General features: G+C 47.6%; 2 protein-coding genes across 12 annotated transcripts; both read left to right on the top strand.

The window, feature by feature from the left end:
• The first annotated feature begins 59 nt into the window (after window positions 1-59).
• Window positions 60-8,047, top strand: RDM1 (RAD52 motif containing 1). 3 transcript variants are annotated; one of them, XM_072029008.1, is made up of 8 exons: window positions 61-216; window positions 983-1,162; window positions 1,548-1,670; window positions 2,180-2,342; window positions 2,922-3,020; window positions 5,158-5,246; window positions 6,718-6,850; window positions 7,714-8,047. In XM_072029008.1, exons 1-7 carry the CDS (start codon window positions 130-132, stop codon window positions 6,817-6,819), a joined length of 843 nt encoding a protein of 280 aa, XP_071885109.1. In that variant the 5' UTR covers window positions 61-129; the 3' UTR covers window positions 6,820-6,850; window positions 7,714-8,047. The 3 variants fall into 3 exon arrangements, with proteins under 3 accessions (XP_027301490.3, XP_071885110.1, XP_071885109.1); XM_027445689.3 differs by lacking the exon at window positions 7,714-8,047 and having other exon boundaries at window positions 60-216; window positions 6,718-7,412; XM_072029009.1 differs by lacking the exons at window positions 5,158-5,246; window positions 6,718-6,850; window positions 7,714-8,047 and adding an exon at window positions 3,572-4,549 and having other exon boundaries at window positions 60-216.
• A 150-nt stretch (window positions 8,048-8,197) lies between these two features.
• LOC101793105 (leucine-rich repeat-containing protein 37A) lies at window positions 8,198-22,051 on the top strand. Of its 9 annotated transcripts, none has more exons than XM_072028998.1 (14): window positions 8,198-8,555; window positions 9,125-9,196; window positions 9,637-9,708; window positions 12,242-12,313; window positions 12,750-12,830; window positions 14,325-14,396; window positions 15,337-15,411; window positions 15,919-16,037; window positions 18,030-19,426; window positions 19,529-19,624; window positions 20,518-20,582; window positions 21,250-21,310; window positions 21,397-21,545; window positions 21,630-22,051. In XM_072028998.1, exons 1-14 carry the CDS (start codon window positions 8,362-8,364, stop codon window positions 21,835-21,837), a joined length of 2,733 nt encoding a protein of 910 aa, XP_071885099.1. In that variant the 5' UTR covers window positions 8,198-8,361; the 3' UTR covers window positions 21,838-22,051. The 9 variants fall into 9 exon arrangements, with proteins under 9 accessions (XP_071885099.1, XP_071885100.1, XP_071885098.1 ...); XM_072028999.1 differs by having other exon boundaries at window positions 18,027-19,426; window positions 21,633-22,051; XM_072028997.1 differs by having other exon boundaries at window positions 18,027-19,426.
• Window positions 22,052-22,177: the final 126 nt, after the last annotated feature.

Genomic DNA, 22,177 nt, shown 5'->3' with positions numbered 1-22,177 from the left:
TACCACACACACACAGAGCCCCGCCGGGCCTGCGCACCCGGCCTGGGCGGGCAGGGCCGGGGAGGCGGCGGGGAGCGGGGCGGGCCGGGGCCGGGGGCCGGGCCCTGGGCGGCGGGGAGGGCTCCGGCCATGGCCGAGGTGCTGGCGTTCAGGGTGCCCGCGGGGAGCGCCCACACGCTGCTGGTCTGGGGGCTGGAGCCGGCGCCGGGCCTGGAGGTGAGGCTGGGCCTGGGGCTGGGGCCGGGGCCGGGGCCGGGACCGGGACCCCCGCGGGTCCCCCCGGGGCTGGGGAGCGGGGTCGGGCTCCGTAGAGGCCTCTCCCTAAGCAGACCTAAGGCCCCCGTCCCCCCGTCAGCACTTGGCCACTTCTCCCATCATCTTCCCTGTGTGCTAATACGCTTTTTAACACCACCACCCCTTCTTTTTTATTTTTTTTTAAATCGTGTTTTAATTCCCTTGAGGCACTCAGGGCAACTGTGAGGAGGGTGGCAGGCTGCCGCAGGGTGATTTCTGCCCCTGTAGTCTGCAAAGCAAAACTAGGAGACCAAAATCTCCAAGAGCTGAATCAAAATCCCTTTAGCCTGCAAAATATTGTGCTAGTGTTTAACTGAAAGTCTCAACAAAACAGCGTGGCCACATAAAGCAGGATGGAAGAGAGTAAGAAGCAGTCAGGGATGAGGATAACCCATGGGACTGGAAACACCATGTCTGGCTGCTCTCCTCCTGGGTCAGAGGCTGGAAGATACTGCTCATGAGACACCGGGGTCAGGGGTCCCATCAGGCTGAGCTTGTTTTTATGGGGAAAGCCTCATCTCCAGTCTTGCTGCTTATTCCAGGGTTCATTGCCATTATACAGAGGGAACAGTAATGAAATATTCCTTGTTTTCTAGGTAACTAGGTCCTGTCTCTGTCAGGGTTGCTTGTTCCCTGGAGTACTAGTGGATGTTCTTCAAAAGACCCTTTTTTTCTCATTTTTCCTCAGCATTCCCTGTTTTCAGTGTTTTCAAAATTTGGGCTGCTGTACTCCGTGCGAGCACACAGAAACGCTGCTGTGGCAGGGCCTGGGTATTACGCCATCATCAAGTTTTACTCAGACAGAGATGCCAGCAGAGCCCAGCGTGCGTGCAATGGGCAGAGGCTGTTCCAGAAATCTCCTTTGAAGGTAAGCAAGGCCACAGATGAGCCATTTACAGCACTCAGTACTGCAACTTCCAACAGTAGGGTAGAATCACAGAAAATATTTTTTGTTCTCAGTGATGTTCCCTGTGCCTTTCATCAAAGGTTAGCTAACTTTTTGCTGCATGCCTTGCAGTCGTGACATCACCTGCCACTGGCTCCCAGGTAGCACTTAAGGAGAAAAATTCCAGCATCTCTCTGTTTGTGCACCCTGTTCCTGGGTAACCAATATTTCATGCATATCAGATATACTTGTGCTGTTAGGAAATAGGTAATGTACGTATATCTCTCCCAGAGCCATCAATGGTGTGTCCACAGTGGAAACCTTGCAAGCAGAGCCTTGCTAACCACATTTCTTCTTTCCTGAACAGGTTTGTGTTTGCACCAAGCAGAAGGGACTTCAGCAACAAGTCCTTGCTCTCAACAGCAACAAGTGCCAGGAATTGGCCAACCACTACCTTGGCTTTAATGGCTGGTCCAGTCGCATTATCACGGTAAGGGGCCCTTTATATTCATTCACCATCTTTCCCGTTTCTCTTTCCATCCCCTATTCTGAATTAGAGCTGTTGGTGGAATAAACAGAATTGTCCTCAAATCAGCAAATAATGAAGACAGCTACAGTAGCTGCAGCTTTGGTTTTGCGGTTTTTATGAAAGCTTAGGGAGAAAAGATTGCCGTGGGTGAGGGCATTGGCTGAGCTTCTGTTTATACTAATGGGGGCATCAGGTTTTCATGCAAGTGTGATTAAAGTAGTGTCAGGGCTTGTCTTCGCATGCTGGAAGTGTGTGAGTTGTCTGAGACTCCAGAAGATGGGGACTATGAGCCATTTCTAAAATAGGATCAAAACAGTAAGCATCTCTGTTCTGCCTCCACCATGTGCTACCTACCACCTTGGAGTCACACACTTTGCAGAGAAGGTCTGTACTATGCAAGCAAAGGCCTAAGTGGTCGCAATACCCCTTCCTATTCCATCTTAATTAATTATTTGTGGTCTTCCCAACAGCTGCAGAATGTGTCAGGCTTTGATGATGAGAACGGGGACCTGGGAAAGATATTACAGAAGCGATCTGTGAAATACCTGGGTGCTGTGGAAGTGACACTGCCCAACCACGGGGTATGCACCAGGGGAGTTGGCCTCGGCGAGGCAGACATTGAAAACAGTGAAGGTACATTTTGCATGCAGATAAAAGTTTCTTCTAGCACCTTTCACAAACACTGGTCAATCTTGTTTCCACAGTTTGTGGATCTGATGTAGTATATTAATTTAGCTGGAGACAAGGATCTGTGCAGGGACTTGTGCACTGCTGTGTTGCTGTACAGCAAGGGATTCTGAGCATGCCTCTTCCCTCCCTGTGTCATGCCAGGAACACTTACCTCCCCTGTAGGTTCTCATCCTCTCACCTGTAAGGCTATTCATTCCCCACCATGATCACTCCAGATGTAGCCATACTATATGATTCTAAAGAAATTTTGTGTCTGTGATGCGGCTCTGATGTCAACTGGGCTCCCCATTGCCAGCTGCCCTGGGCAGGATCCTGACCCGGGGCTGAGGACTGTGTGCTGCTTAGGGTTGACCCATCAAGGCTTTGTGAAGGTGCTGCCACACAGCCAACAATTCCCAAAATAAAAGCAGCTTTCTTACCAGATCCATAAAGCTGTGTTTGCTTTCATTTCCTAGTACAATGCAGCTGGTGTGCTTCATATGCAGATTTTCATCTTAATAACATGCTGTTTGTTTGGTATAGATCCTCTTGAGTTTGTCACAGCCACAAGAAGAGTTCAGAAACTCGCAGTTGGGAAAGCTTTGTCTAGCGCCTTTCAGAAGATACTCCTCGTAGTTTTAGGTAAGGCCTATTTTTGTATTAAACACTGGGGTGATAATGATATGACTAATGATATGACTTCCGTGATAATTGATGTGAATTCTCAGGATTCACTGTATGGAGGATCTCAGAATTCATCTTGTGTTGTGGTCTTCACTGATGTAACGCTGAAGAGTAGTTTCACCATATAAGCTATATGAGTGAAAGGAGCTGGATTTTTTTTTATGATAAAGACACTGAAACTGTTTCAAAAAATGCAAATGCTTGAAGTATAAACTCTGGCTTTATGCTTAAGCCAGGGTCTAAGGTAGAGCTTATTAGCACAGTATGTGTGCATGCTGAATGGGGATGTGAAGAATTTCTAGTTCCAGGGGTAATGTGAACTGAATTGCAGAGCTTTGCACACTTGTGACCTGGTTCCAAACCAGTCAGGTGCTATCAATGGTCCCTGCCCCACTGTTGTGTTCAGTGCTGCATATTTGGGCCTGCTCTCTCCTTTGTGTTTTTTAAATCATAGAAGCTGGCTCTATATCTATACAGAAACTGCTAGATCTGCTTCTTCTGGGTTCCAGGTCTTGTGCTTTCTGAGCTTTTAGATGACACCTGTTTGTGTGGGATCTGAGTACTTTAGTCTGTAATGCATTCAACTTCAGGACAGACTCTCATGTAATCAGGTCAGTGCCACTATCCTCACTTCACAGAGCAGGGACTTTGTCAGTAAACACCATCTCATGCTGTGGTACTGATACAGCAAACCATTTGAGCAGGAACTTAAATTCTGTTGAATTCAGCAGGATTTATATAATCTTCCAGCATCCTTCCCTGGATTCTTTAAGGTATTCCTTAGAAAGGTGAGTATTTAGGTGTTTTGCAGTGCTTCCTGCCTTTCGGTCCATCACATACACAAAGACCGGTAATTAATATGCTCCATCTTCTCCACAGATTTCTGCTTCCTTACTTTCAGTTTCCAATCCATTTAGTCAGAGCCTTTCAGTTTTTTGCAGAGTAGACAGGCAGACAAGCCAGAGAAAGAAGCAGTTCTGCAGATCCACACCGCATTACACAATGCAGTAACTAGCACTCTTTTCCTCTGTACCTCATAATTACCATGACAAAACCTTCAGCTCTTTCCTTCCTCAGCTCTCAGAACTCCAGCACTCCTGGAAGTGGCACCGCCCAATCCTGCTTACACAGAAGCTTGCTTGACAGTAGAAAGATCAAACCCTTTATTTCTGAGTCCAGGCATGGCAGCAGGAATCAGAAGCTCTGTCCACATCTGTAGTAATGCTGCAGCCCATGAGCACTTCTTAAACCATTACCAAGAGATTAATTTTTCACAGTAAAACAGTTATATTACTTAAGAAAATAAATTAGAGCCCCACATTATGCTAAGGGACAATAAAATGACCTGTTCCTTGCACACTCATTCAGAGCAGCCAACCACTCTGAAAGCATTATGAGGTAGAATTGTCCCATTTGGAGCTGAGGGTAGGTTTATTGTCATTATGCACACTAACCATATCTCTGGCTGTTTATTTTGTGTGCTTATTGTGCTTTTTGTATCAGAAACACTGTGACCAGCAGGGCTAGGGAGGTGATCGTCCCCCTGTACTCGGCTCTGGTGAGGCCGCACCTCGAGTACTGTGTTCAGTTCTGGGCCCCTCGCTACAAGAAGGACATCGAGGTGCTTGAGCGGGTCCAGAGAAGGGCGACGAAGCTGGTGAGGGGCCTGGAGAGCAAGTCCTATGAGGAGCGGCTGAAGGAGCTGGGCTTGTTCAGCCTAGAGAAAAGGAGGCTCAGGGGTGACCTTATCACTCTGTATAAGTATATTAAAGGAGGCTCTAGCGAGATGGGGGTTGGCCTGTTCTCCCATGTGCCTGGTGACAGGACGAGGGGGAATGGGCTAAAGTTGCACCAGGGGAGTTTTAGGTTAGATGTTAGGAAGAATTTCTTTACTGAAAGGGTTGTTAGACATTGGAACAGGCTGCCCAGGGAGGTGGTTGAGTCACCATCCCTGGAAGTCTTCAAAAGACGTTTAGATGTAGAACTTAGGGATATGGTTTAGTGGGGACTGTTAGTGTTAGGTCAGAGGTTGGACTCGATGATCTTGAGGTCTCTTCCAACCTAGAGATTCTGTGATTCTGTGTGATTATTTCAGAGAATGGTAAAGTGGCTGTGGAGTATAACTACACTCAAGAGGAGCCCACAGACTCCTTAACAGAAGAGGAACTGAAGGGGCTTGTTCAGGTAAGACCAGCAGATGTTTAGCTTTTGCATAGTATCTGTATCTAGAGATCAGAGAGATACAGCTATCAACTGTTACAACCATTCACATCCTCTTTTTATGCAATTACCTCTTTCAAATTTCAGAAAGTAATCACATCTGGGAATTGTATAGCAGCACACTAAGGTTATAAAACTCGTACTCTCCCAGGCAACTCTGTGTAGAAATGCATGTATATTTTAGCACAGGAATCATATAGTCACAGAATGTTTATGATTGGAGGGACCTTGAAAGATCAACTAGTCCAGTCCCCCTCTTGGAGCAGGAAAGTAAGCAGTTACATTACAGGACTGTTAAAGGGCAGGTTGATAGGTCTGACACATGACAGTGCCAAAGCCTGCTCTTCATAGAATCTGTGAAAGTGAAAATCCCAGTAAAGTTACAGTAGGTTAGATCAAATGATTTTTTAATAAGTTCTTTAATAAATACAACTGCCTATCTAGAAATCTCCTTTGTGAATTTATATTTATCCCAGGGAAAGATAGCTAAAAGCTTTGGTAAAATCCTTGCAGGTAATTGTGGGATCTGTTAGCATGCACCAAACAAAAATACCCAGTTATAACAGTAAAACTTTAATAATCATGCACAGTGAGATGAGTTCTGAATGCCAGCTTTTTCATACAACCAGTCCTGAGCAGATTTTTATCTCCCTTCATTTGAAAAATGCTATTTACCAGAGATGGTTGGTGCTCTTTTGAAAGCAAGCATCAGTCTCACATGGTGCATCAGCGACACATACAGCACAGTGTCAACTCCTCCTGCAGTTTGCATGAAGGAAGTGTCTAATTAGCCTTGTGACACAGTTGATGACACTGAGTCACCTAGTGTCCACAGGCAGAACTGTCTTCCTTTCTTACTGAAAAGTAACTAAAATATGAGGTATTTTTGTGTGTGAAGTAACTAATGTCTACCCCATCTGTTTTTTTCAGTTGAGATGATTCAATTTCTGTAATTTTGTTCTCTCTCTGCATTTTCCTCTGTATTGCCTCTTCTATCTGACTTCTTTTAAACCCACAGAGATATGTCCTAACATGCAGTGACCATAAAAGAAGCGTGCAGAGAAAACCTACTGCTTCCCTAACCCCTGTTTGAACAAGAGTCATGCCTTACTTCTGCAGCCACCTCACTTTCCTGGTGGTGGTGTGGGGGAGTTAATTCATCTCTCTCTCTGCAAGGCACCTACCAGGCTGATGAGGCTAGCTTACAGACAGGAATTTGGAAGGACTTGCTTGGGAGGAGAGCTTCTGGGTGTCATTTTTGGTTCATTTTATTGTGATGCTGCTCAGTATTTCCAAAACAGAAATGTTCCTGAATTTGTAAATTTTATGGAGGCCATCTTTTATACATGGTAAAAATACACTGTGTTTCTAGGTGCAGACATAAGAAGCAAAAATTTGTAGAGGAAGAAATTTACTCTTGGATTTCTCTCCCCAGGTCAATGAATTGCCCTTGGAACAGTTTGACCTCGAAGAAGAAGTTTTTTCCGATCTGAGTTTTGATGATGAGTTCCCTAGCTGGGGGATGTCATCTAATTAGTGCAGGTCTCTCTTCAGATCATTTCCAAAAGGTCTGTAGCGTTTGATTAGGAATGAAAGTCTAAAGCTGTGCAATGACGTATGCCTCATCTCCAATGTTTTATTTTTCTCTAAATACAGAACAGCAAAAGAAATGGGCAATAAACTTACTGTTACTAAAATTAAGCCCAAAAATGTATGCTGTTTCTGGAGAGGAAGTGATTTCCTGTCAGCTTATCCAGGTCAGCTATATCTGGAAGCCAGCTTACCTGCACAGTTATTATTTAGACAGCAAAACAGATGTGCATAGCACTTACAGAAAAATAAAATGAACAAGACCTCGCTGCAAGAGCCTGCAGCTCAGGTTAGCTCTGATCTGCAGGAGAAAGTCAGAGGCAGGGAGAGATGTCTCACCAGCAGGAGTAGATCTGGTACTTACACATCTGTGCACAGGCACAGAAAAAAAATACTTCTCTAGGTGAAATTTCACTTAAAGAGATAAGCCTAACTCCTGTGTTGATGTATTGAACCAAGCAGTTGGGACATTATTACAATTTAAAGCAGATTCTTTTTAACTTAGAACACATGTTTTTTATTAAATTGAGAAAAATCTTATTTTGTATTTCTGTTCGTGATACATGAATTTTTGAGGCAGCATATTCAGTGGGAAGGTACATTGAGCTCCCAAGCTCACAAGGGCATGTGGTGGGAGAGGGAATGCGTATTTCATAACAAACCCCTGCTCAGATTTTTTGCCTTCTGTCTTTGGTAAAAAGACAACTGAAGAATGGGAAAGCTCAGGGAAGACCCATGAAAATGACTGCAGGTCTGGAGTACAAATGTTGAAATGAGAAGAGGGTGGCATATTTATTTAACAAAAATAAATAAATAAATAAATAAAAGTGATTTAATCCAGGACTACATGGCTCTGCAAGGAGAAGACACCCGATACTGGTTGAGTTTTTTAACCTGGAACGCAAAGGTGAAACAAGATCCAGTGGCTGGGAGCTGAATTTAGAAAAATTGAAATGGGAAGTAAGATGCAACGTTTTACAAGTGGAAATAATTAAGCATGAGAGCAGACCTCGGAGGGATGTGGTAAAACCTCCATCATGGCAAGTTCTCAGGAGATCATATTTATAAAATGAAACACTGGCTGCAAATTACCCAGCTTCCTCTTTCTTATTATTCACATTGGAAATACTTGTTGATGATGTGAAATCAAAGCCCCATTGCTCTGTTTCCTATCAGCATGCTTTATAACTCATCTTTTGAGTGGAAGTAGTGAGAGCCCGGTGGAAGGGCCCCCTCCCAGTGCAGGCGTCCTGTGGTGGTGGGGTCAGCCTTCCTCACGGGAATGCCAGATACACAGTAAAATCTCTCAACATGCTCCTTTTTAGGGGCAGGACATCCCACAGCAGGGAGAAAGAAAAAATAATAATAATAATAATAATAAAAATAACCAAAACCTCCACTGTGAGCCGTGAGGTGAGTCAAGGCCTGCACAGGCCCCAGGCCTGTGGCCTGGTTGCCCGGCGACCCCGGCTGGGCCTGCGGCAGCGCCATGGGCCTGGGCCTGCCCCAGCCCCACTGCCCGCTCCTCCTCCTGGCACTGCTGCTGGCGGCAGCCCCGGGCCAGGGGCAGCCCAGGGGCTTCTGCCCGGCCTCCTGCCGCTGCCACCGGCGGCTGCTGAACTGCAGCTGGGCCTCCCTGGCTGGGGTGCCCCGGGCCACCCGCCGCTGGGCCTTCTCCATCCTGTGAGTACCATGGGGCAGGGCTGGAAGCACTGCTCCCCCACGTCCAGGTCAGACCCCTCAATTGGACCTTCCTCGGTGTTTTATCCCCGCTGACCCCTGCCTGGTAGCGAGCTAAGGCAGGGTGCCAGCTGAAATCCACCCACCCAGACCCTGTACTGGCCTCGCCACAGGGGACACCCAACAGAGGGCCAGCCGCAGGTGGTGGTGGTTTCCAAGAGTTTGTATGGAAATTTAAAGGGGTGAAGCTGGGCTATGTGGTTTAAGACTCCAGGCCAACTCTGCGCTACCTTAGCAGCGAAATTTGCAGGGGAGCGGGTTTTCCAGTTGCATACCTAACCTTCCAGGACCCCTCTGTCTTCCAAAGAAGCAGTGAGACTTATGGAATGGAAAAAGAGGACTTTATAGATAGTGTTATAAAAGTCTTGACTGAAATCCCTGAGAATTGTGCTACGGGGAAGGAGCAGCTCTGACACAGGGCACAGGGTGTGTGTTTGCAAGTTGTCATTTTGAAGACCTTTTATATACAGCACACTAGTAATGGTAGTGATGTGCCAACCATTTCTTTGCAGAGATTTCACTGGCAACTCTATTTCTTCCATTGAAAAGCAAGTGTGGAGAGAATACCCATGGGCTGAGTACTTGTAAGTATTCTCTAGCATTTTAAATGTCAGGGGTTCAGATATTTTCAATCCAGCCACTCTGTTTTTTGAGTCAAGAGTATGAAGAGCACAAGCACCCACACAAACAATTTCCATGTGAATTCAAAGCTGAGCTGCTCACCAAGGAGGGGCATAGAAGCCCCTGTGCTTCCTGGAATGGCAAGAAATGCTGTGAGCTGTGATCCTCGTGGGAAAGTCTAATGGTCTTCATCCTATGGGGCCATCCCTGTGCCTATTTAATCAATGATCACATTACAGTTAGCTTCAGCAGCTCAGGAAAAAGCACGTGTTCCTCAGATATGTGGCAATGACCCCCATAGTGACACAAAGAGGTCTTTTAGTATAGCTGTTGCAGGATATTTTCCCTTGAAAATATTATTTCCTTCTGAGGTAGCAGTAAATGTCTGTTTATCTCATTCCAGAGTTCTCCAGGACAATGATCTGAGGGCAGTGAAGAGGCATTCGCTGGAGGGTTTGCCCCTGCTGAAGCACCTGTATGTACCAGTTCTGTCCTCTTCCTGGCAGGCAGAAAGGCCCTGACCAGCACACTGCTGGAGGAGACAGTGGCTCACCCTCTCATTGGGCCCCTGTTGCTGTTCCCACCCCACAAAAGTGTGCTTTGCTCCTCCCCTGTTTCAGGCAACATTCAGAGCAAAATTCACAGGGTGTCTCAGTGCTGCAATAGTGGCCAGTGGGATGATGCACATAGAGATGTGGTGCAGCTTTCATTTTCCCAAGCCCAACAAAGATGAGGAGGCTGCTCCCCTTTCCCACAGGACTTTGGTTGACTTGTAGACAACCTCAATGTAACCATGGCCTCCCACAGCCTGGAAGAATGCCTCTGACTTTTTTTATCTGAGGACCAATTTTTTAGGGGTGACAGTCACCTAGAACAAGGCAAAACCCATATATGCCTTGTTTCTGCTAAGCTTCGGATGGAAAGATATTTGCTGCAGTGAAGACAGAACCCCATATTGTTGGTCACTCTTGGGATGGTCTCTCTGTTTGCTTACTGTATTCATGAAATTCCCCTGGCTGCCTATGTCCCTTCCTGTGCTGAAATCTCAGACAGACTGAGGTTGGGAGGTCTCTGCTACAGCCTCCTGCTCAGAGTAGGGCTGACCTCCAAGGTTGCTTAAGGCTGTATCCAGCTGAGTCCCCTCTCTTCCTGGAGGAGAAACAAATGTGAATGTAAGACCACACAATGTCACATGAATTTGCAACAAGTACTCTCACGCTGTCTGGAAGGGAGCAGTGGAGTACCAAGTTTTGTTCTCCTTAAAGTTCAGATTTTTACATACATGTATTTTGGGTTTGCCTGTATGGTACATGCAAAGGAAGAGTGAGAAAAGAGCAGCAAAATCTTGTCCTGTTCTCTGCTTTTTACTTGGTCACTGTCATCCTCTCTTTTCTCATACTCAGACTACTTAGAAAAGGCTAAAAGCCAGAAATAAATCCACCTATGGAGGCTCAGAGCATTAGTGCCCAGAGCCCACATTTCCTGAGCCTTACAGGACGTGTGGGTTCACTCAGTTCTCAATACAAATCTCATCTTGAATTAAAAATTACTACTGGTGTGAAAAAGTTGACAGCAAGGGAAGCCCTGGCTTGGAGTTGGCTCATGAGGGTCATGTTTTGGACCCTGCTTGTCTGACTGTTACTAGAATAGCTGAGGGACATGTCCCAAAAAAATCTCTGTTGCTCACATCTGTAGATCATTGCAACTATCTCAGCTCCACTGTCATCTGCATTTCTAGTGTCATTTATAGAGTGTGGCCCTTACATGCTAGCATTTTTTCCCACAAAAAGAGAGGTTTCGTATTTTCTAGTACTTACATTGGCTTGGAAAGAGGCATATACTGGGTGGTCTTGGCCTTTCTGGAGCAGCTCCTGCAGTGAGGCAGCCCCAGGGCTGCATGTAGGCCTTGTCTCAGTGCTGTGGAATGAGTGGAAAACTAGGTAGTGTCCCTCCGTGTGTGTTCTTAGCAGGTACTGGTGCCCCACATCTTAGAAAAGAAGGATCCAAAAACTTAAAAGCAGAAAGCATGTTCTGCAGGATGTGGTTTACAGGCTAAATCAGTCAGGTTGGGAACAAGCAGGCTTCCAGCCACATTCCCTTTCCACAAGGCTGTAAACTGAACTCTCCAAAACACTTCTGAGATCACATGTGCCAAGACCTTCTTCCCACCTGCTCTGCCTGCCCCACTGCTGGGCTCTTGCTGGAGCTGCCTCCTTAGAGGTCCAGGTCCCATGGATGACAGCTGCAGTTGCTTGCTGATGCTCTTCCTCAACACTCTCCAGTAGTGAGGCCATGTCCTACAGAAGAAACCTTGTGCATTCATCTCCTCTAATTTTAGACGCTTAATAATTGCCTAGGATTAAGCTAATTGTTCAGGCTCTCATTCTCCATGGAGAGGAACAAGCACTTCCCATTCTCCCAAATGATCTGAGGAACCTGTCTGAGGCAGGGATGAATCACTCCCCAGAAGTATTTCTCTCTCACTGTTTACTGCAGAACAAGCCTGGGCAGGGCTTGTAGGAGGGAGGGATTAAGAGAAAAGCAACCATTTGTTGTCACACATGTACTTAACCAAGCCATCTCGGAGCCCCAGAAGACTGTTCAGACACTCTTTTGTCTGTCTCCAGCAAGCAAAGCCCTGATGGCACCCCAGGATGGCAGGCTGAATCTCTGTAGCACATCCAGAGGGTCACATGTTGCTGTGGTCCATGCAAATGCTTCCTCAGTTGCTAAATTGTGCCTGTCTACAGATTATTTTCTGTTATCATTGGAGAACAATCAAGTCCTGAGATAATTCTTGTGGGATCAATGTTAGAAAAAAATTGCTGAGACGAAAGCCACCTCCAGTCATGAGGGTTATCACAGGTTACACACCTCTGCAAGCTAGTATCAGATATAAACACTGTGAAATCAGAGCCATGTGACATATATGCTGCCAGTGTCAAAGCAAGGGAAAGTAAATACAACAGTGCAAATGTAATCAACATTTCATGTTCTAATTTTAACAGGGATTTATCCTGCAATAAAATCCTGTCGATTGAAGAACATGCTTTTGAGCCACTTCCTTTCTTGCAGCTTATGTGAGTTGTAAAAATTTCTTTCTAGTGTATTTGCTGAAGTCTGTTGGCATTTATAACCCTTTATGTGCTAGAAGATGTCCCTATTATTTTTAAAATAATGTCTAAACTTCTTCTGCATAAAGAATAGATGAGCTAGAGGTAGAGAGATCAATGCAGATGGCTGGATGACCCACAACAGGATGAGAGATCAGTGTGGTTGGCCAAATACAGCCATAATAGGAGCCATTTCTTGAAGGTTTACTGTATCCTGGAACACAAATAGATTAAGCACATGTGCAGTTCATTTCCTCTCCTTCACAGGTTAAAAGAATGAGAAAGTGGCAGTTTCCTCCCTATTCTACCTTGGATTTGCATATTTCCTACAAATCAATACCGCTCCACTCCAGCTTCCTGTAGGACAGAACAGACTCATTTCTGCAATCTTCTTTTCCTCCAGAAACCTCCGTGGAAATCTCATCATGCAGATCCAGAATGGCACTTTCCAGGCATGGCATGGGATGCAGTTTTTACAGAATCTGTAAGTATAATGAGGACTGAAGGTAGATGTGGGTCTCTGCAGTGACAGTGGAAAGAACAGATTTGCTGTCTGTAAAGAGCTGAATCCTGCTTTAGATGTTATCCAGGGTCCACCAGACGTCTGCATTCCGAAAGCCACTTTTTCTGGTCTGCTCCTCTTCTCTGGGGCTTCCTCAAACCAACACTGGGTTCAAACAGCTGTGGAGGGAGCCCAGGGAGATGGATAAGTAAGAAATGCTGGTGGGAAGGGAGAAGAGGCAGGGAAATGAGGGGTCTGGGATGTGACCTGGATTTCAAGTCAGAAATTTCACTTTGAGTATTTTCATTTAAAAATAAAGGTGATCATAAACATCCACAAAAGGGGTGGGGTTTTTGTTCTTTTGGTGTCTAAGAACTATGGCTTAACCCATAGCTCTATCAAGAAGCCCTTCCAAGGATAGGATCACTGTTTCCATATGGACCCAAAGAAAGCTGGGGCATTTTGACCACTGAGGGTTCATATACATAAAGAAAAGGCCACAGTCTCCCTGCTCTCCTGAAAACTGCAATACTTCTCACATGATATACCAAATAAGGCAGGAGAATAAATGATGAATAGCAATTCCCATAGGGCTAGGCCGCAGCTTTGTCTGGCTGGGTGGAGTAACAGAGTAAAAGTTTATGGACACTGGAAATGTAAGAAAATATGGAAAGTAAAAGTCCAAAATAACATCAAAGTCCTGGTTAAGGGAAGCAAAGAGAAGGCGTGAGCTGAAGAGGAAAGAAAGAGATGTTGTGTTTTCCAAAAGAAACACTTATGGGCCTTTTTGCTCTTTTAGCTGGAGATAATCAGGACCTGCTGTATTGTGTGAATCAGCCCATCAGCATCTGTTCCTGTCTGTTGCCTTCATCCCGGGCCCTTCCTCACACATGTAGTACTGAGCCAATTTTTTATCTTCAGGCTGAAATTTCCTATGTTTGTTCTCCACTTGAAAGGAAATTCTTTGGGGAGGTTTGAGTAAAAGTTGTTCAGCCAAATCCACATCTGCCATCCATAAAAGTGGGCTGGATCCTTATCAACCATAAACCTCTTTACACCAGTCACACAGCATAGAAGAGCCTGGAAAGGGGATTTCAGTGTAATTCAGCATCAGATCCAACACACACAACTCTCTTTGGGCCTCTCTGATATTTAAAAGGTAGAAATTTGAAGTCTGGCAAAAAGGAAAAATACCCTGATCACAGAAATGCTTTGCAATGATCTAGTGGAAACTCACTTTGATTTAGCTGTGTTTATACAGTTCAGGAACCACTGGGATTTTTTCTCTATAGTAAATGTTTTAACCATTTCCCAATTCTCCAGTGCCTGCTGCACAGTCAAGGTTGGTTTTACAGACTTCTGTGTCTCTGTATGTTAGAGGACATGTGGACGTATGGAAATGCTTTCCCCATGTGCCCTTGCACATGCAGCTCACATCCTTCCCATCACCCAGTCACAGTGGCTTGTTTTTTGCAGGATCCTAAGCCATAACCCCCTGTCTGTTATCAATGACACATCATTCTTTCAGCTGCCTTCAGTCAAATATCTGTAAGTATTGACTCATTTTTATCAGATTAATATAGATCTTTGTCTCTCTTGAGTGCCCTGCTGTCAGGAAAGTGGAGATCTGGTAGAAAATCTATTCTCCCAGCCTGACTCTGCTAGAGGCGCAAATAACTGGCACCAGCAGAGCCAGGCAAAACCAAGCAGTTCTGCTCTGTCCCCAGCACGAACCTAGATGCAAAGTAACCAAGTTGCTGGGACACAAACTGGAAAAGACAAAACACCAGCCAGGCCTGGGGCTGTGGAGTGGCCTGAAGGGTCTGGGAATGCCCCCACACCTGCCTGTGTGCTGAGCAGCTCCCAGTAACCAGGACAGTCGTGCCAGCAGTCCTGAGCTCCTGCCCACCCCATGTCCTGAACCTGCTGCCTTGACACAGCTCAGGGCAGGTGATGCTCTGTGTTGATCATGATTCACACCATCCTATGGCTCTTGCTCATATTTCCATGACTTCAGGGAGGAAAATGCCTGTGCTTTTTTCAGAGGTCCTTCCTGTTCACAGCCCCGGTATCCCACAGATACCCTTAGCTATCTGCTCAGCACATTTTCTCTTTTCACTGGTATAATCTCTCTTTCCAAGATCAAACATCATCTTGGGCAAGAAGAGTTTCTTAAGCAAGGGAGAAGGACTGGATCTGCACCCAGCACAGCAGTAGGAGGGCTTTGAGATGGGGAATCTTTCCTGTTTACATCAGGCTCCCCTGAAGTCTGCAGGACCCACTCCTGCTTCAGGCCCTATGTCAAAGGAGCATGTCAAAGGAGCATGTCAAAGCAGAAAAGCAATGGGGTTTTGAATTACTTCTGTCCGATTAGCAGAAGTGGATCCCTCTGAGAACACCACAGTCATCAGGGACCTGGGCTTGTTCTCGGAACAGAGTTTCCATAAGGTGGCTTATAAATTTAATGTGTTTTTTCAAATCCTTTCAGAGACCTGAGTGCAACACAAGTGACTCAGCTGACATTACTCACACTCCTCCTGACAACAGTCCACTTGGAAAAGCTGTGAGTATGCAGAGACTTGGTCCCAGCTGCCAGCAGATTGCAATTGCTGAAATAAGGGGTCTGAATGGGAGACAAATCAGCTTACTGCTAAATCAGAAAACCCCCACCTTCTACACATACACACACAAGCCTAAGGTTTGGCGTTTACTTTTGAGAACTCCTAAACTCACCTGCTAAGTGTCAGAATTTCACTATTTAGGTGACATGTTCTGTGTTTTTCGAAGGGAAATTTTAAGTCATGGTGGGGTGTGTTTCTGTTTCAAATTGCGTTTTGGGAATGGTTCCATTTTCAAAGGTAAAATGAACATTCTGATCAGAGAAACCTATCAAAACCTCATTTAGAAATCTGGAGCACATATTTGTCCAGTGGGATTTGGGGTTTGGGGGGAAGTTTTCCAGAGCTGTAGAAGAAATCCAAGCAAAACTGAGCACTATCTGTTACCTGAGCTAGACTCATAGATATGGATTGAGAAGCTGGGGTTTTCTCCAGTAACCTCTTATCTTTAGCAAACTGCCCAGTGATACAGCCTGCTGCCTCTGCCAGGAGAAACACACCACTGAAACCCCATGCAGGACCGTCCAGTTCCACTGTGAGGATCTGTGCACCACCAGCACTCCCCAGTGCGGTAGGTTTGCCCATGATTTATGCCACTGTTGAGGTAGGCTTGTCAAATCTGGTCTAGCTTTAGAAGATGCTGTAGCAAGGCCCCATTTTGTGGGTTCCCAGCCTGTGCTGGCCACCCCGATGGCAGCAGCCTAGCTTGGTGATTCCTGGCCAGTCCCAGGGACACTAAAACTGGGTGGATGCTGTGTGGCTCACTGAGCACAGCTCAAGGAATTTCATCTAAGCAAGGCCTTTAATCAGCCCACAGGCCAGTGCAGACAGCTCAGGTGAGACCTGGGAGACCTCAGACTGTGCTTCCTCAGCCACAGGCACAAAAATTTCCCTTTTCAGAACAATACTTGGAAAAAAACAAGGGTTGAAAAGTTACTAGCGATTACACATATCTTTTGTGTCAAATAATATCTTGAGAAGAAATAGCTTGCAAGGCTAAACAAACACATGAGCTTCCAATCCACACAGTGCATCTAGCCAAGTAAATCATGTGTGCCCAGTACTATTCCCAAGCACTGGAAGGCACATACACCCCCCAAGTTTTCCCTGAAAACCTCCTGAGCCTTTCCAGTGGCACCATACCTTGGCTAGTCACAGCTCAGCAGTGGCAGCAGTGCCAGACACGGCATTGGCATGGCCAGAGGGTCCTGCAGAGTTCAGATCACGCTGGCTGGGTGGGACATGCTGAGCCGGACCTCAAACATGCCACCCATGCTGGGAGCCCCAGGAACCATAACCGAGCATGGGTGCCCCTAGGCAGGCTCTGCTGAAACCTCCTGTACTTCATGGTGTGCTGGAGGGGGGCCAGGACACTCAGGCTCCAAAAACTGCTTGGAGGACCTGAGGATATTGCTAGATACGTCTGCCCTCTGTAGAAGAGGGAGCAGTAACTCCGATCTCCTTTGCAGGGCACTATGTGAACACCAGGCATTGTCTTGCTAGTCTGTGCAGAGTGAGCACTGCCCTGCTCAATCTTTGCTCAGGGTAAATATCAACCTATTCAAAGCAGAGACAAGCTAGACTTCTGCAAATAGATACAGCAATGTTTCCAAGGTCCCCAGGTAACTCATTTTCTAACTGGATGTAGACAAGTGAGCCTAACCTCATTGCACATCTAGGGAAAACAGGCCACTTAATCCATTTAGGGCTTGACACCCAAAGATGCTTTAATTTCTTATCAGTTTAACAGGAAAAAAGGGTGAAATACCTTTGTGATCTGTAAATATTCTTGACCATGTCACCCTGCCTCTAGCATTAAGCTACCTGCAAAGCAGGTTTAGAGATAAAGTTGTGTTTGCAGCCTCAGTGTAGGACTCTTGGAAGACTTATGCTAGCTGCAGACTCAGCATGTTCCCTTTGCATGCCAGGGCAGGCGCTCTCCTGGACTTTTTGCATCACTCTGGGTCAAATGTCCACATCTTCCACTTCTAGGGCTGGTTGAAGGGAACTGCATTCATCTGCAGAGAATCAGCTCTCCATTGTCAGGGACTTGCTCTGACTGCAGCCCCATCACTGCTTTGGGGAATTAGACAATAACCCGGTGGCACTTTAACGTGAAATATCCTGGGCTTTCCTGCCTGCAGGGAGAAGGGCTAGTTGGGATAACCGAGCAGGGACAAACACCATGTCTTTGGGTATTCTGCTTTCCAGGCTCACTCCTAGTTAAAAAAATTTACAGTGACTTTAGCAACTCAACACTGACTCGTATCAAGCTATGGAAAATTCTCCCACAGAAAACCCATTCCCCCAGGATGTTTCACATTGATCCAAACAGAGCCCTGGGAGACACCAGAAAAAACAGCTATCTCTTCTGCCCCGATGAGATAATCTGATTGATTTAACAAGACTTTTCCCATCTGTAACACTTCCACCATTCAGTTCACACACTCCTTTGTCTTAAAGACAAGCTCCTGCTGTTCAGGGTAAACCTTTGACCCTGCATTTTGGCAGAAAGTTTCTCGTGGCTCAGGAGTCACTGATCTGCTCTCTTGGTGTTCAGCAGCTCACACAGATTCTCTGGCAGAGGCACAAGCAGAAGTAATGAAAGCAGTCCAATCCAGAAAACCAACCACCAGCACGGTGTTAAGCCTCAAGCCCAAGGAGCCTTCATTTGAAGACCAAGAAACTGCAACACTTGCAGTTGTCCTGCACCCAGCTGGCACTGACAGTGATCTCAGTAACCCGAATGATCACATTTCCAGAACAAACTCATATTCTCCTCAGCACCTCTCCAGGCAGGAAGGCAAAAACAGTAAGGAGCTGATGCTGCACAGCATTCAGCACATGGACTGGACCAGTGAAAGTGATAAGAGAAAACTCTATTTCCTAGCAAAAGCACTAGTGGCTGAGCTCAAGAAGAAGCTGCACATGGTTAAAAGTGTCGTGACTGTGGAAAACACCATCTCACACCCGCCGACACCTGCCATGTACAAGATCTCAGAGCAAGAGACAGCCTCAGGCTGGGTGCAAAAGCTGCGTGACTTAGGTTTGAACCATGCACCATTAAACCCCCAGGAAGTAGCTGGGAGGTTAAACCCCACCGACAACATCTCTGTCCTCGGACATCACAAAAGATCCATACTTCCTTCAAAACATTCCCTTCCACTCTCCCCAGCAGAGGCTTCTCATTTGTCTGGGTCTTTTGAGATACAAAATTACCCCTATGCTGTGGAACAGACCAAGAAAACTCATTATGTGGAGGATGCAGAAGATGTAAAGGAAACATCATCTCCAAGGCAGGGCTATCTCTGGGCTTACAAAAAGCACAAGCAGCAGGATAGCCCATGTCTGAATAAAAATAATCAGCTTTTCTACAATGTGTTTCATGATGTGAATCCGGAAGAAGAGCCCACACCAACAAAAAGTAAAGGAGAACAGAGAGAAAACATGAAACAACCTTTTTCCTCTAGCCTGTCAGTTAACAAGAGTCGCCCCGCTGCAAGCAGCATGCTGAAGAACACGGCTGAAAACGAGGGCTCCACTGTGGGTGAGAATTTCCTGGGCACCCATCAGACCACAGAAACACACTGGAAGCTTCCAAAGGAAGGATTCGATTCCCTCATTAAACGAAGAAGCTCAGACAGCCCGGACAACACACTGGTTCAAGGAGACCTCTTTGAAATCAAGGTCAAGCATCACCTCCACTTGCTGGTCCCAGACAAAGCCCTGCAGACGTTCATCGCCCAGGTGGCGCGAGCCCTGAGGATGGACTGCAGCCTGCCTGATGTCCAGCTGTCCTGTGCAAAGATGGTGTCAAAGACAGGGCTGCTCATAAAGCTGCTCAGCAAGAGGCCAGCTGGGCAGGGAGCCTCCTCTCGCACGGGCTGGTGTCTCCTGCAAGGGAACATCTCCACCAGCATGGCCCAGGCTGGTGCAGCAGGCAGGAAACTCGCAGGGAAGGTAGGGCAGATGCGGGGTATTGCTGGATGTGATCCTTCTGGGCAGTGGGAACGGAAGGAGTAACAGTCTCTCCCTCCCCGATTTTCTCTCTTTTTGTCCAAGTGGAAAGCAGAGCACAGCTCTGGCAAGAAGCTTCTGTTGGCGGTATCGGTGTCCCTCATCATCACGATTAATCTCACGGTGATTTGTCTCATCGAGGTGAGCAGATAACTCATGAGGTGGGCAACTGGCAGTCAAGCCTTGCAGCCGGAGCGTGTGGGCTGGGGTGGTGCCTCCCTGCACAGTCTGTGGGAGCCAGGGTGCCAACGTGGGTGTCTGTGGGCGTCCTGCATGGTGCAGGAGGTGTTTACCCGCACCGTACAGCTCTGGGGGCATCCTGGCATCCTTCACGACCTGTCCAGATCTCAGCTCTGAGCTTTGCTTTCTCAGCTTCTCTGAGGGGGCTCCCTGTCATCGCGGCCTCTCCCATCAGCCCCTCCTTGAGTTTTATGCCACAGCCCCTGCCCTGCGCCACCCTGGCCCTATAGAATCTCCTACCAGGCTCTTCTCCTGACCCTGCCCTGCTCTCCTGCTGGTGCTGATTGCTTTCAGCCACGCAATGATTCCCATGCTTCCTTCACTCTTGCCAAAGCCAAGAATTTGTGCAAGGTTCAATTGCCCTGCACGGGTCAGAGCAGTGCCAGGGACAGACAGGGGTGAAGGCCCAGCATGACCACAGGTATCAGCCTCCTTCACAGGTGCTTCTCCCTGGAAAAAGCTTTTATTTCTTTAAAAGCCTACCTACATGTTTAAGATCGGCTTTGAACAGAAGGGGAGTACCCTGTAAAGCACGGCACAGATAAGAAAGGCAGACATAAACATTTCTGAGATTAGGAGAGCTCTGGGAGTTCAGGTCATTCCTAAGGCAGAGAGTGGGGAGGCAGGAAGGGAGGATGGGCTCGCTCTAAAAAATGTGGCTGCTGGCACAGGCTTGCACATGTATATAACACTCTTGGTTTAAGGAACAACCTTTTGGCCTCCCTTGTTTTGCAGAGCGTGACGAGAAAATGCTGATGTTACGAGTCTCTCTCTCTCTCTCTCTCCTTGACCAGGTTTGCTCCCAAAAACCTGCAGCTGCTTCCCAACTGCAAACCACCAGTAAATCACGAATAAGATGGTAATTACTCCCTCCTCCGTGCCACTGCTGTGCCACAAACAGTCCTTTCTCTGAACAGCACCTAACCCCAGGGCCCCCAGCATGCAGGCACCGGTTACGGAAGACTCACCAGCTGAGTGGATGTGTTCAGCTGAGTGGATGTGTTTAAAACATACCGTTTTTTAGGAGACCCAGAAAAGGGACCCCAAAGCGTGAGTAATCAGCACAACTGCAGACTCTGTTTCTTGGCCCAGGGCTCCTGCCAGGCCCCGTGTCCCCGTGGCTCACCCAGCCCCAGCCTGACTGAGCTGCCCGCTCACGATCACACCTCGCTGCTCTGAGTGATGGCAGCGCTGCCCTATTGCCCCCCGCCCCTCTCCCTGCAGAGTTGCTCTGTGCTCTCTAGATGCCGTCACATCCGAAACCGGAACAGCCCTGGGTGCTTTCTGGGGTTGTTAAGGTCAGTCAAAACTTCACCCTGTGTGGGGAGAGGCTCCTGCCCTGGCGGGGCTGCAGGGCAAGGTGACTTCTTGAGGTGAGAGATGATGCACACCAGCCTTTCTCCTCCCGCTTCCTTCCATGCGCTGGATCCGGATGTTTTGAGCACTGTAAATGCCAGTTGCCCGAATCTACATGCTGCCATTACCAGCTTCCTTCAGTTTTTATCCTGTTTTTTTTTTTTTTTCAGGTTCTTTCAGAAACTCCTGCCGCTTAGATGGCGCAAGAACACGTATGACATTAGAGAGCAGGTAAGGGCCGAGACTGGCTGAGGTGTGCCCCTGTGCCTGCTCGCTGCCCACCGTACAGAAACGTTCCCTTCCCTGGTGCTTTCCAGGGCTCTCACGGATCGGATCGGAATAAAACCAAACCGCAGTGGCTTATAGACCTCTACAAACCTCTTGATGACCAACTGAAGAAGGCCTTAATTGAGCTGTATGATGAAGAGTCCTCCGAGGAGGAGATTTTTGGCAAGCCTGAGCTAGAGTAAGTGGGGACGGTGCCTGCGGTTGTTTCTTGTTCTGGCGCAGAGCTGCAACGCTTCCCTTCGCTGCCTTGCCGTTATTTCAGCAGGATGTCCACAGCACCCGAGAAGGGCCATGATCTCGTGGAAATGCAGCTGCCTGGAGACCTGAAGCCTCCGCCTTGCAACCCTGCTGCACCCCAAAACCCCCTCTCCGCCCAGGACGCACTGGGAGGCCACGTGCAAGGGGTGCCCCCGAGCCTGGCCCAGCAGGACAGGAGCAGAGGGGCTGCGATGGACGGGGAGCCCCCCTAGGGCTCCAGCAGCGGCAGCGGTGTGGCACTGGGCACCGAGAGCCACCCTCTGCCTGCGGGCACGCGGCCGGCCCCGCTGCCACGCGGTGCGAGGCCACCGAGGCCTCTTCTGTGGCAGCCAGCAGAGGCCGGGCGCTTCGTTCCAGGAAGGACTCGGGGTGGGGGGGGTGGAATTAAAAGGATTTGTTACGGAAACGTGTGGGGTTTGGGCCCAGCGTGAGCGGACAGGGGGGGTGGCTGCGTGCGCGTGGCTGGGCTGTGTGCACACGCGTGTGTAGTGCTGACAGGAGGGCCACGAACGTGCCACGGGGAGGCACAAACTTCCTGCTGCCCCTGCAGCG

This window comes from Anas platyrhynchos, chromosome 28 (genome assembly GCF_047663525.1).
Source record: "Anas platyrhynchos isolate ZD024472 breed Pekin duck chromosome 28, IASCAAS_PekinDuck_T2T, whole genome shotgun sequence".
In the NCBI taxonomy this organism is placed as follows: domain Eukaryota; kingdom Metazoa; phylum Chordata; class Aves; order Anseriformes; family Anatidae; genus Anas; species Anas platyrhynchos.
This window is presented reverse-complemented; position numbering and strand designations above follow the sequence as displayed.